Source organism: Opisthocomus hoazin, chromosome 15 (assembly GCF_030867145.1).
Source record: "Opisthocomus hoazin isolate bOpiHoa1 chromosome 15, bOpiHoa1.hap1, whole genome shotgun sequence".
NCBI lineage: Eukaryota > Metazoa > Chordata > Aves > Opisthocomiformes > Opisthocomidae > Opisthocomus > Opisthocomus hoazin.
The window spans coordinates 20,318,116-20,330,187 of NC_134428.1; the positions used below are offsets into that span (position 1 = coordinate 20,318,116).

The 12,072-nt window shown below is 56.3% G+C and overlaps 1 protein-coding gene across 3 annotated transcripts; it reads right to left on the reverse strand.

The window, feature by feature from the left end:
• Nucleotides 1-1,846: 1,846 nt before the first annotated feature.
• Nucleotides 1,847-12,072, reverse strand: TMEM184A (transmembrane protein 184A). 3 transcript variants are annotated; one of them, XM_075436829.1, is made up of 9 exons: nt 11,990-12,072; nt 8,784-8,941; nt 7,927-8,092; nt 6,900-6,990; nt 6,732-6,807; nt 6,025-6,116; nt 5,461-5,630; nt 5,164-5,361; nt 1,847-4,731 (listed from the first exon to the last, which is right to left on the reverse strand). In XM_075436829.1, exons 2-9 carry the CDS (start codon nt 8,895-8,897, stop codon nt 4,481-4,483), a joined length of 1,158 nt encoding a protein of 385 aa, XP_075292944.1. In that variant the 5' UTR covers nt 8,898-8,941; nt 11,990-12,072; the 3' UTR covers nt 1,847-4,480. The 3 variants fall into 3 exon arrangements, with proteins under 3 accessions (XP_075292944.1, XP_075292942.1, XP_075292943.1); XM_075436827.1 differs by having other exon boundaries at nt 8,784-9,008; nt 11,990-12,067; XM_075436828.1 differs by having other exon boundaries at nt 8,784-8,944; nt 11,990-12,052.

Here is a 12,072-nt window from a genome sequence, read left to right on the forward strand (position 1 = left end):
TTGCCCTGGTCTATGGTCAGCGTTTTGGAGCCTGAATTGATCTTCAGTGTTTTCCTTGGGTTTTTTTGCCTGCCCGTCCCCAGTGCAGCGTACGGCTGGCTGCGGCTCTGCTGGTGAGCAATGTGGGTTTGGGCTAAGGTGGGTGCGACGGCTGCTCGGGCTTCTGCAAGCGTCCAACCCTGCCCAGTGTAGCCAGCTTGTCCATCTCCCATCCTCGCTGTGGTGCTTCCTTGGCGTGTTTGGAACATGCTCAAGGGGTAGCGCTTGGCCAAGCCGCTTGTCTGGTAGATCCCATGCTCAGTCCACATATATCTGTTCTGACCCAGTAGGAAGAATATAATAAGTGGGTGTGCATATATATATATATATATATATATATATATATATATATATAATCAGTGGGTATTTGTGGTAATGCAAGCAGGGAGCGATAGCTGAGCAGGCACCTGCCCACAGTTGTGATGCTGGCCAAGGCCACTCTTGGTTTGGAGACCCTGTGCTGTGACATCTCACAGTGTTGGAGAGAGATGCTCCCCTCTCCTCCTTCAGGCTGGGAAATATCCCTTCACTGCTTTCCTATGCAGCTGCTTGTGAATAAACTGCTTTAATCCCTTATGTCAATATTTCATCTTTCTGGTTTTCCCTGTTTGGGCGTTAAAGAGGTGGTACCTTGTGCCGGTGAGCTCCTAGGGGCCACATTAGCTTTAATCCCCTGTTCCAAGGGGCTGATTTTCTTTAGGCGATGGCTGAAGGAGGAAGACGCTTGGCCTGTGCTGGGCTGAGGCATAGGTTGGAGGCAGATGGGTGTGTTGGCCTAAGTTGGAATTAGAGGTAGGATTATACATGGTCACGGTGGAGAGAAGCAGGGCTGAGAAGGCTTTGTGTGTCAGCAGGTAATGGATGGTCATTAGGCACCAGAGGTGGGGCTGGGCAGGCTTGGCTGAGCAGGGACGCGGGTGCAGCTGGGGGGGTGATTGCAGTCACCATGCTGAGCAAGAAAATCACCATCATCTGCTTCAGCTCCTGTCTGGAGACTGCAGCAAGGAGCTGGTGACCGTGGAGAGGAGAAGAGAGGGAGGCGGATCAGTCATGTCTGTCAGAGGGATGAAGGAGCATTAGTTCAGGAGGAGAAGGGCATCAGGAATGGGCCAGGTGGAGGTTCAGCAATGAAACTCAACCTTCACCATACTTAGTGGAGGAGAAAGTCCTAGAGCTGGGGGGGGAGAAGACTCCCTGTGAGCAGGGCTGCAAGAGCATGAATCCTGCTCTGTGGCGCAGGTCTGGCAGCCCATTGCCTGTCAGCAGCTGTGACCAGGGACTCGCTGGTAGGTGCTAACACCCAAAAAAGAAATCTCTCTGCCTCTGGGTGCTGCAAGGCAAGCAGCCGTGCGCAAGAGCACTGGCTCCGCTCTGGCATGCACAGCCGCCTTCCCTCTTCTCGGCTCATAGGAAGCGTGGTCGGCCCCAGCTCTCACAGGTGCCGTGGCAGGGTATGCCCCACACGGACGCATCCCCGGCGCAAGCGGGTTGTAAACCTGCCTGACCCAAGCCCAAAAAGCACTGGGAGAACCGATAGCCACAGCCCAGCCTTGTCCTTGGGGAAAGCCAAGATGAGCAACAACTAGAAAAAAAATCTGCCGACCACCAGAGCCTGCTGCTGGCAGCGAGTGAAGCCTGTTCCTCCCAAGCTGCCTGCTGGCATGGCTCCAGGCACAGCCAGGCTCTGTGTAGGTCACCCCTGTGCTCGCTGCCAGCTTTCCCCGCGTCCTTGTTGAAGAGGTGGAGGAGACGTGTTAGCAGAGGAGCACAGGACCGTGTCTGCTGGGGGACGCGTTCAGCCTGCAACACTGCTGGTATTTCTGCTCTCCGTGGATGCGTTTTGACAGTGGAACGGTTTGAGGGCTGTGACAGCACCCGGCCTGAGCCGTGAGCTCTTGCCTCTCTCCCTTCTCCAACAAAAAAGACAACCAGGAGGCCAAGCTCGCGCCGGCCGGAGAGGGGAGCGTTGCCTGCTGCTGCACGGCACAGCAGCCAGCTGGTGTCCAGCCCAGCACGGCTCCTTCAGGCTGGTATCACACTGCTGACTTGGATGAGTCACAGCTGGTTTTATTTTTTTTTTTCTTTTCCTCCTTGTTTTGCTTGCAAGAAAGACCTGTTTTACATATAATACAGTAATCAGGGCTTGACATAAATAGGCAAATGTTATTGTCTGCGATGGGAATTGCACCTGCTGGTAAGAGCAATGAATGCAGCCCATTATGCACCAGGGTCAGTCATTTGTGCAATGAAGTACAACTGTGTTCCTCGCTGCGTTCTTGTGCAAGTCTTTATCTCAGCAGCCGCGAGCGCGTCGACAGATGCACCATCGTCACCTTTGCAGTCTGTCCTCGCCCCGGGAGCCGGAGCAGCCTCTGTTCCTGCAGCTGTGGCTGGCCCTTTCCCAGAGGGGTGGAGAAGACCAAGATGTTCAGCTGAGAGATGTCCCTGCTTGGGTGCTGGCTGCATTACAGAGCCAAGCAGCCTCCTCCCTGAGCATCGAGGCTGCACTTCACGGGCAGGAGGGTCCTGCTTCCAGGATGCGCACGACCCTGGATGGATGCGTGGATGCTCAGAGCGTATGGCTCTTGTATATGGACCTCACTGCAGGAAAAGTGGCAGCGGTCTCACCAGCTAAGCAGGTACGAGCAGCGGTGCTTCAGAGCAGAGGGACTTGCAACACTGGCATAGCTTTAGGCTGCTCATGTGGAGTCTGGGCTTCCAGCACAATAAGTTTTCTCCAATAACAATAAATAGAGGTTGTCTTGTTGCTGATGAAGTCTGGGCTTAGCTTGGCTAAAGCAGATCCAGTAGCTCTGAAGTGCTGCATCCGCAGCTTAGGCGAGGGCTGGAAGAGGTGCAGTGCAAGAAGAGGAAGTGGGGGGCACGCACCTCTTTGTGGAGTGAAAAAGATGGGCACAAATCCAGTCGGAATGCCAAAATGTGCAGGATGCTGCATGTGCAGGTATTTCTGCTGGGCCAGCATCGAGGGGCAGGGAGGACCTTGAGCTTACAAGCATCAGCATTAGAGCAGGAACAGGCAGATCATGGGCTTTGCTTGCTGAGCTAAGTGAAAGAAAGAGCAGGGGAAAAAAATCTGCTAGCAGTTGCATGTAAAATGGCTCTAAGCCTTACCCCACAGGTTTGTTTGCCATGCGACTGCAAATCTGAGGCTGTAGATTTGCCCTCGTCTTTTCGCTACCCAGCTCCCACCCCCAAACAACAGCCCGGCCAGTGCCTAAGTTAGTTCCCCAGGATCATCTGATTAACAGGGGAATAGAAATCGGACTAAAAATTGAGAGAAAAAAAAAAGAAGCAGAGAGGAAGTTTAACAGAAGGATGCACGCTCTCCGTCACTGATATGGGGAAGATCCCTCCGTGCAGTGTCTCCGCTTGCCAGCGGTCCTGCCCCGAGCAGCAGCAGCCCCCAGAGCCTCTCCATTCCCCCACCGTCACCCGGCCGGGCTCAGCTCCCGCCGGCCTCCCCACAGGCTGGGCAAAGCCCAGGGACGGGGAATAGCAAGTGGTTCGGAGGAACAGACAGTTCCCAATAAGCGCATTCCTACCACCACCAGTCACAGTCTGGTTCCCTTACAAAGACTCTGATAAGGAAGCTGGAATCCCTTTTAACTTCTGATTCGTTCAGAGATAAGTTGGTTTAGACATAAACAAGCGCTTCTGCCACCGGCAGCTCTCAGAAATGCAGCTGCGAGACCGCGCGTTAGCCCCGAGTGGGACCTCACTGCCACTCCCAGGGGAGTTACTCAGACAGCTGCATCCCCATCTGGAGGGAGAAGAGGATGATTTACTCTTCCTCCCTTGTAAGGGTCTTCTGCACAACTCCGTACGCTTTTCTGGGAGAAAGAGAAGGGAGAAGATGTAAAAATAAGGAATGACGTCTTTCGACTGTTACCGGGTTTTGAGGTGAAGTGAAGTCACCTTCCTGGGCTGGTTTTCTCCACGGGGCCCTTCAAGATAATTTTTTACTCAAATTGGGAGAAACTAGAGCAGAACTGTGCTGAGAAAAGCATTTCTCTCAGGCCTCAGCACTGCTTGGAGGCAAGAGGAAGGCGAGGGCAGCTGGTCTGTCCTGCAGCCTGGCTCCCCTCCCTTCCTGGCATCCCTCGGCGTGGGTGCGGGCATGAGGCTGGTGTCAGACACAGGCATTGGGGCAGCAAAGCCCAGACAGCAATACAGGGCTGCTCCATGGCAGGAGAAAAGTCAGCCCAGTCCCTAACACCAGTAGAGACAGGACAGCAGAAGCTGGCACTGTTTGATTTAACCTTTCCCTGGGTTATTGCATCATCCCTTCGAGAGACTGGCTTTTTGGGCAGAGTTCCTGGCTTATTGGTACTCCAACTAGACCAGGTTGTCTTGGCCTTGAGACAGCTCCCATTTTCACGGGTTTAAATCTCTCCAGTGCCACTGTCCCCTCCAATGTTTCCTACAGCTCCTCGTCTGACAGGATCAGCACTCTCTTCTCAATGTTTTTGCTGTTTCTGCCGCTCGGTCCCTCCACCTTGGCGGCCACCTGCTCATTCTCCCTCGGCGCTTTGCGCTCTGCCTCCTGCATCGACTGCTGGATGTACTGCTGGTATGTGGGTGAGAAGTTGTGGATTGCATCCTGCACGATGTCCTGGGGGCTTATAGTCTCCTTCAGTCCACTCGAGATGCTCTGCATCGGGGCAAGGTTTGCTGAAAAACAGGGAGAGCGGGAGGGTGATGGGACATCAGTCAGTCACTGAGGCCAAGCACTCCAAGACTGGAGTAACACTTTTCCTCAGAAATTCAAAGTCAGGGCCTCATCGTGGGCCACTTCAGCTGCGGTGGCAAGGCCCAAGGAGAAGAAAGGCAACCCCAGCTCCATGTTTCAAAGAGGATGGAACCTCTCCAGCAGCATGTGCTATAAAACCATAATCCCCTAATTCTGCCCATCCACGCCAAGGTCTCTTTTCCTATCCACTCTCTGTGGCTCGTGGGTATCATGAGGGAGGAGGGCAAAGGAACTCATGGAGCACAGGTGAAGGAAACTCCTCTGGTGGCATTTAGCATCCCATTGGTAATGCTCTAAGGGGGAGGGTCTCCTCTTACTCACCAATGAAGGAAGGAAAAAGAGAGAAGAGTTACCTGTTGAGTTTTCTTTCTTCTCTCTGTACACCTGACAGGTGAATGCGTAGCGCAGGGCAATGGAAGCACAGAGCATCTCAATGCAGATGATGAAGTTCTGGTAGCCAGCAGCCACCGTACCAGCTCCTACCTCCTTCCCATCAATGAGCTGAACTTCAGGGATCACCCCACATTTCTCCAGGATTGCAAGCAGCATCCCTGTGCAGGGGAAGGGAGAGGGATCAGCTCTGTCCCTGTGTCCCCAGGTCAGGTGGGGCTGTGGGAGGAGAAGTGCTGGGCATGTGTGGTGGGACCCACCTTGCCAGAAGGAGAGGAAGATGACGGCCTTGATGGTGATGAACTTGAGGACCGGCTCAAATGGACGCAGCAGATCCATGGTGGCAAAGTAGAAAAGGAAGAGAGCGTAAAGTGCCAGGCTGACGGAGAAGTTGTAGATGATGGTGATGTAGAGGTAGCCGCTTTGGACGCTGCAGGGAGAGAGCGAGCGAGCTGCTGCCCTGGGCTGCAGGAAGCAAAGCGAGTGCAACCGGAGGCAAGGAAGAAAGAAATGGTAGCGGGGGAGAAGTGCGTGGCTCTGCCAGGGGGAGAGCCCCGCCCGGAGAGGGGGGAAGGAGGGGTAGGGAGAAAGGGGGAGCAGGGTGCCACTCTCAGCTTTTCCTCTGTGGGTGGGACCTCTTGTATTATGGCTCACAGGAGTTTTGTCCCTTTCTTATTTGGGGGTAGTGAGTCTCTGTTCCCTGGCGCTTTGGGCTCCGTGGAGCAGCTCCCTGGTGGGGAGGGAGCTGGCAGGACACCCTGTCCCTTGTGATGGAGCAGGAACCTGTCCCCTTCACCCGACCCAGCCCGACCCAGCATCCTCACTTGAAGTCCCCGTCGTGGTACTTTCCGAACGCCTGCAGGATAATGGTGATGATCGCCATGAGGGGTTTCACGATGCAGAACTGCAGCGTGGCCTGCACAGGGGGAGAGACACTGTGTACCCTGGGCAGCAGGGATGTCCCACCACCCTCCCTGCAGCTCCTGCCACCCCTGGCCCCTCCACGTGAGCCAACCCCTCTGCTCCTGGGACAGAGACACAGAGGAGAGAGCAGTTCTCCATTACAGGAGTGACCAGTGCTGTGGGGTGAAACATGAACCAGCTCAAGGTCTGCAGACGGGAGGGAGCAGGGCTCCCAAAAGGCAGCTCCTGAAAGGCAGAGTAGCTACTCCGAGGGGGAGCACCAGGTGGCTTGGGGACAGGATTCAGCCAGCAGCGCAGCGCAGGAGCGTCAGAGAGCCGTCCAGGCTGACCTGGGACTGGACAGAGATGGCAATCTCAGCTCTGCAGTGGGAGGAGACCCTGACTCAGCAGTGAGTCAGAGGCAAGGACAGCGAGCGGGCGCCCTGCTGCTGGCCAGGTGCCTGCAAGCTGGGTGAGCTGCTTCCCTCGGTGGAAAAAAACCCAAAAAGAGCATCTCGGGAAAGCGGTGAAGCAGAGCCCTCTCGGCAGGGCAGCAGGGAAGGGAGCTGCTGCCCAGGGAGCCCTCATCAGGGGGGAGCAGAGCCGATGTGCCCCATCGGGTACCCACCTGCTTGCAGAAGCGCAGGAACCCGATGGTGTAGGACATGCCCTGAAGGCAGCAGGTGCCATAAAAGCAGCTGGACCTGGAATCAGAAGCCGAGGAGATGCCATTGCGGCTGCTGGATGGGGGAAAGTGGGCGGAGGTCTGAGGAACTCATGGGATGCTGGGACTTACGCAATGGGCTTCCCTCGGATCTCTGTCATGATAGTGCTCTCCCCTCCGAGGTACTCGAAGCACAGGCTCAGGAAGCTGTATATCGCGAAAGCTGGCAAGGCAAGGGCGGGCATGATCAGCAGGGCTGATGGAGGTCTGGGGTAGGGGTTGTTACATTTCACATTCCTTCCTGTTCAGGTGTCTTATCTACCCCAGGACCGCATGAGAATTCGGGACACTGGTGGGTGGGAGCCCAACGAGAGGAGCAGCAGGTCAAATCTGTCTGACTTCCAAGCACAGTCAGATGCACCCGCCACGTGCACAGCGTTCACTGCAGAGGCAGCAGCTCCTCCGTGCACACACAGCCCCTGAGTGCATGTGGCAGCAGTCAGATGTCCCAGCGGTGCTCATGGAGCCAGCCTCGAGCCAGACAAGCCCAGGCAGGAGTGCAACGGCCAGAGACCATCTGCATGGAAGGACCTCAACAATGCCAAGGGGCAGCACAAGCAGCTGGTGGCCAGCAAGGAGCAGGTCTTGAATGGTTTTCTTGGACATCACCATCGCTTACTTTCTATATACTCCAAACCTGAAGTAATACACATGCCCACACCCCTCTGTTCACTGGGGCAGAGCATCAAGGTGGAAGAGCAACCTCAACCTCAACTGTGACAATCTTCCCCTGCATCTCAAAACATCCCAGCTCCCCTATTTCTTAGGTATGTCTACCTTACACTTCAGAGAAGCTGCATTTCTACTCCAAACGCAGCCAGAAAACCTCTTTGCCCGGGAGCATGACGCTGCGGTCCCTCTGAGCCTGCAGGCAGGCAGCAGAAAGGCACCAGCTCGTGTCTGCCCATGGGGCATCCCCTCCCTGCTGCTGTTGGAGAAGGAAGGGGAAAACCCCTGCACAGGGAAAAGGAGAGTGGGAAGCGAAAGAGATGGAGATTTGCCACTTTGTGCAATCCAGGACACTCCAGAGACACAGGTCAGCAAGATGAGAGCCCTGCTTTGCCCATCAGCCTCCCTGCCAAGGAAAGGCTTTGCTCACCTTCGTAGCAGTCGCGCACCGAGTCAAAGTAGACGTAGTACTGGTGGCTGCCGAGGAGGAGGAGGCTGAGCCAGGAGTCGAAGGCATAGATGGGCACAATGAAGAGGATGCGGATGATGTAGCGCTGCTCCTTGGGTACGGTGTAATTCCTCAGGTGTGTGTAGATCTGCAAAGTGCCCAGTGTGCAGAGCTGTGGCTACTGCCAGTCAGGAGGGGAACAAGAGGTACCCCCAGCCTGCAGCAGACTCATCCCGTGTCAGCCCTCCCGCTGGGGGTGAGAGCACCGCCAGCTTTCCACCACAGCCCCATTGCGGTGAACAGACACATGAGACAGGCTCCATCCTGGTCCCCGGGGCAATCCTTTCCACGTGGAAACTGGGTCTCTTCCTCGGCACTGTGCAAGGAGTGTGCCCTCCTCCATGCCAGCCCACGTGCAGCCCCATCCCAGCGCTCAGAGGCACCAGCTTTCCCCAGGGCTGCCTTCAGCAGCATGGATCCGTACAGCACCCAAAGCCATGCCCGCTGGCAGTACATTTCAAGGCAGCCGGCAGCCCACACCCCAAAGCCACAGACCCCGGGGTGCCAGATGAGAAACCCCGCTGGGTGCTGCCTTTGGGCAGTGCCGATGCCCTGCAGCTGCTCCGGGCTCTGGCAGCCACCTGGGGAGTGCATGGACAAAGTCCACCCTCCCCAGCTGCCAGCACGGGCTCCCGACAGCAGAGATTTCCCCTCCGGGCACCAACAGGAGGAAATATCCATCCGGAGCTGAGTGATTTGCAATGAACTTGGGGGGCAATCAATAGGCTTGCCCTTGCATCAGTCCCGGCACCGAGCCCTGTCTCTGCTCGAGCCCATACCTGGTGGAAGGTGACGATCAGCGCTGACCACACGAAGATGCCGGAGATGACCTGCGCTGCTGTCGTGGTCAGGAAAAGCTGCTGGCTGTCCTGGGAGTTGTTGTGGGTGGCCATGAGCTGGGCAAGGGCTGGGGATGGAGGGGCTGAGGACAGCCGGGCTGCTGTGCCGGGCCCCAGGGTGCCAGGCAGCAAGGGAGAGAGCAAGGCACGTGTGGCATTACTCATCTGCAGGGAGGGAGAGGCAAGGGGAGCGGCACAGGAAGGCAGGAGTGAGGTAAGCTGATGAAGGGGAAGGCCCCAGCAGATTTCCCAGCCCACACAGTACGGACAAACCTCCTGTAAGGTTTATCTCCTCCCCAGGCTTTTTCCAGGCTGTCCCTCACCCAAACCATCCTATTCACCATGGCTGGGTATGCTTCTCCTAGCAGGAAAATCTAAATGTCCTTCAAAAGCAGACCCTCTTTTCAGTGAGGAGGTGCATGCGGTCCTTGTGTCCTCCAAAACACCTGCTCCTCCTTCCCAGCCTTGCTTCTCGTTTTCTCAGGGGTCACCATCCCACTTGAAAAGGAAAGACCTGCCTGCACTTGTGCCCCTGTGAGTTCACACTGGTGGCTTAGGACCCTTTTCCATCAGGAACCAGAGACTTAAGGGTTAAGGTTATCCCTCACCCATGATAATAATGAGCCCCTTACCAACAAGCCATCAGGACACTGATGTCCTCCTTGGGACCCCAGAAAACACAGGGATCCCTGTGGTCCACCCCCCAAATTCAGCTCCTTTCCTTGTGCGTGGCCTGCTGGGGTAAACCCCAGGGCTGCCCAACAAGCTGGAGGTTTGGCATCACCCAGGGCGTTTGGCCAGCCTTGGCCATTTTGGTATCGTGAGGGTCTCGATGTGTACCCTCCTGTACCCGAATTAAGCACCAGGGAGCAAGTCTGCCGTGCCACAGGCAGAGCAGGCAGAGCTGCTGCCCTTTGGGGATGCTGAAGTGCTCCGGCATCTCCCTCGCAGGTCTGCTCCCCTCGAAGCCGGCTGCCCCACGGCGCCGAGCATTCCCGTCATAGAGCGTGGCTGAGGTGTATGGGCACTGTGTACCCTGTGGCTCCAGATAGCAAGGACCAACCTAATAATATGCTCTTATTTATAGGGCAGCTTCATATCTCAAGGCCAACAGATGCACAAACTGCCATGTCTGGCCTGTCTTTCTGCTAATCTATGGAAAGCTGCTTTTTCCCCAGTATAACAATAGCAGTTTAAAAAAATAAAACCAACAACCTGCAAGCAGAGCTCTAACAATACAGATGTTTCTCGGTGCATTGTTAATAAACAAAGATTTTAGCTGCTGGGTAACTATTGCCTGGGGGTAAAATGGTAAGCAGGAACTGGTGAGAGGCAAGAAAATATCTGCCACAGATAAGAGTGATAGGGAATGACCTCGGTCCCATTAAACACAGAAAACAAACCAAAGCAGGAGCTCACCCTGCGGCTTCCTCTCCTGCCCTCTCCCCGAACTCCAGCCTCACAGGAGAGGAAACTCAGATGGTGTCAAATCAACAGCCCTAAAAATACCTTTCCCCTGCTCCGCCTGGCAGGAGCTGCCTGTAAGCAGAGAAGCTGGGGTGGCGGCGTGCTGGCGAGGTCCCAGCAGCTCACCCCAGCGTACCTGCGCCCGCAAGCGGGGAAGTGGAGCTGGAGACAGCTGGAGAGAGAGCGGGGCCGATGACAGTGTTACAGAGATGGCGGGGAGCCGAGTTTTTCCTCCCTGCGACCATTCCACAGCCCTGCCCTGCAGGAAGCAGGATCCCGGGGAAAGCCAGGAGGGATCTGGTCTTTGGACAGGCCATGATGACGCCGGACCTGCCTTGTAAACATTAACAGGAGGCCAGAGATAGCTCATGGCGTGGGGAGGGAGGCGAGAGCCTGACTGCACACCATTTCCTGCCGCTCCTGGCTCTTTCTGGGGGCTGCCCTGCCACGGACTGGGGCTGTACGGCTGGATTTGGCCACGCTTTCCCTCTGCCCAAGCATCATGATAGGGAAGGCTGGAACCCAGCTTGCTTCCCAGGACACGGCAGAGAGCTGTGCTCATCACTAGACCCATTTACTCTGTTTTCAACCCAGTGCCGTGCCACAGATTCTTGGCCCAAGACATCCCGACTCCTATCAGCTTTCCCAGCCTGGCTGCAGCCATCGCGGTACAAGCCCAGTGGCACCAGCAGCCGGTCCTGGCAGGCTCTCCTACATTGTCACACTCTGAACGCGGCAGAGCAAGTCATTAAAAACAAAAGCCTCGGTGCCGCTTGGAGACAGGGCTCCCAGCTCCAGAGGTAATTAGATCCCGGCTATGCAAGGTAGTCGGGCAATTCAATGCAGCTAGAGGGCCATTTGCTTCCAAAACAAAGGCAGCGAGAAGATACAAGAGAATAATATTAGCTGCAAAACCCAGCTCCTCGATGGGACTGCGCCAGTGCCATATCCAGTCTGGCTGTTTTCAGACACTTTGCAGATACCTGCCACGCACAGGTGTGTACCTGTTCCACTCACTCCCTGGGATATTAGAGATGCTAAGTGAGCACTCAGCAGAAAATAAACTGAGCAGAGACACCTGTGTTCAGGCAGACCAGCTGCAAATAGGGCTTTTCGCTTGGCCAGGGATTCCCCTCCAGCCACAGGCTGCCAGAGCCTGGACTCCCAGCTCACATCGCTCCCAGCGGCCCGGAGCACCCGGGACAAATCCCCATCTCAGCAGCCACCACGGGGCTGGGTGGCCGGAAAGCAAAGGCGATCCCCCCAAAAGTGCCTCTGCAGTGCTGGCTGCGCTCCCTGGCAAGGGGACAGAGATCCCAGACCCCCACCCCGGGGAGGGGAGCAGCCAGGCTCAGCCCCACCAGCGCAGGAGACATGCCTTTCCTCCTGACTGCTTTCAGATAAAGCCGGGACACGGGGGTTATTCACCTGATCAGCCTCTATCACCCCCACACCACCCAGGAGGAATGACCTACAGCACACGGCTATAAATTAAGGCAAGGCAGCACCAAGCCCTCCCTCAAACCCGTCCGGAGGAGCGGGTGACGCATGCACATGGCTCCTGCAGCCAGCTCTGCCCTTGCAGCAGCTCCCACGCGTGTTCGGGGCCGAAAGCTGTGGCAACCTCTGTTCCTCGTGGGGTGTCCCCGGCTGCTCCGCACCCCCCAGACCCCACTCACCCTGCAGGGTTCCTCCGGGAGCGGGTCTGGCTGCCAGGCACCTGCCTCCGCATCCCCGCGCCCTCCTCCTCCACCTGCACCCA

What these genes read in the sequence shown, in the direction of transcription:
- TMEM184A (XM_075436827.1), bottom strand. Translation starts at nt 9,008, where the DNA reads ATGAGTAATGCCACACGTGCCTTGCTCTCTCCCTTGCTGCCTGGCACC. An exon ending in TCCTGCGCTTCTGCAAGCAG is followed by an intron (nt 6,117 to 6,731) that starts GTGGGTACCCGA and finishes CCCCCTGTGCAG; the next exon opens with GCCACGCTGCAGTTCTGCAT. An exon ending in TACCACGACGGGGACTTCAA is followed by an intron (nt 5,631 to 6,024) that starts GTGAGGATGCTG and finishes CTCTCCCTGCAG; the next exon opens with CGTCCAAAGCGGCTACCTCT.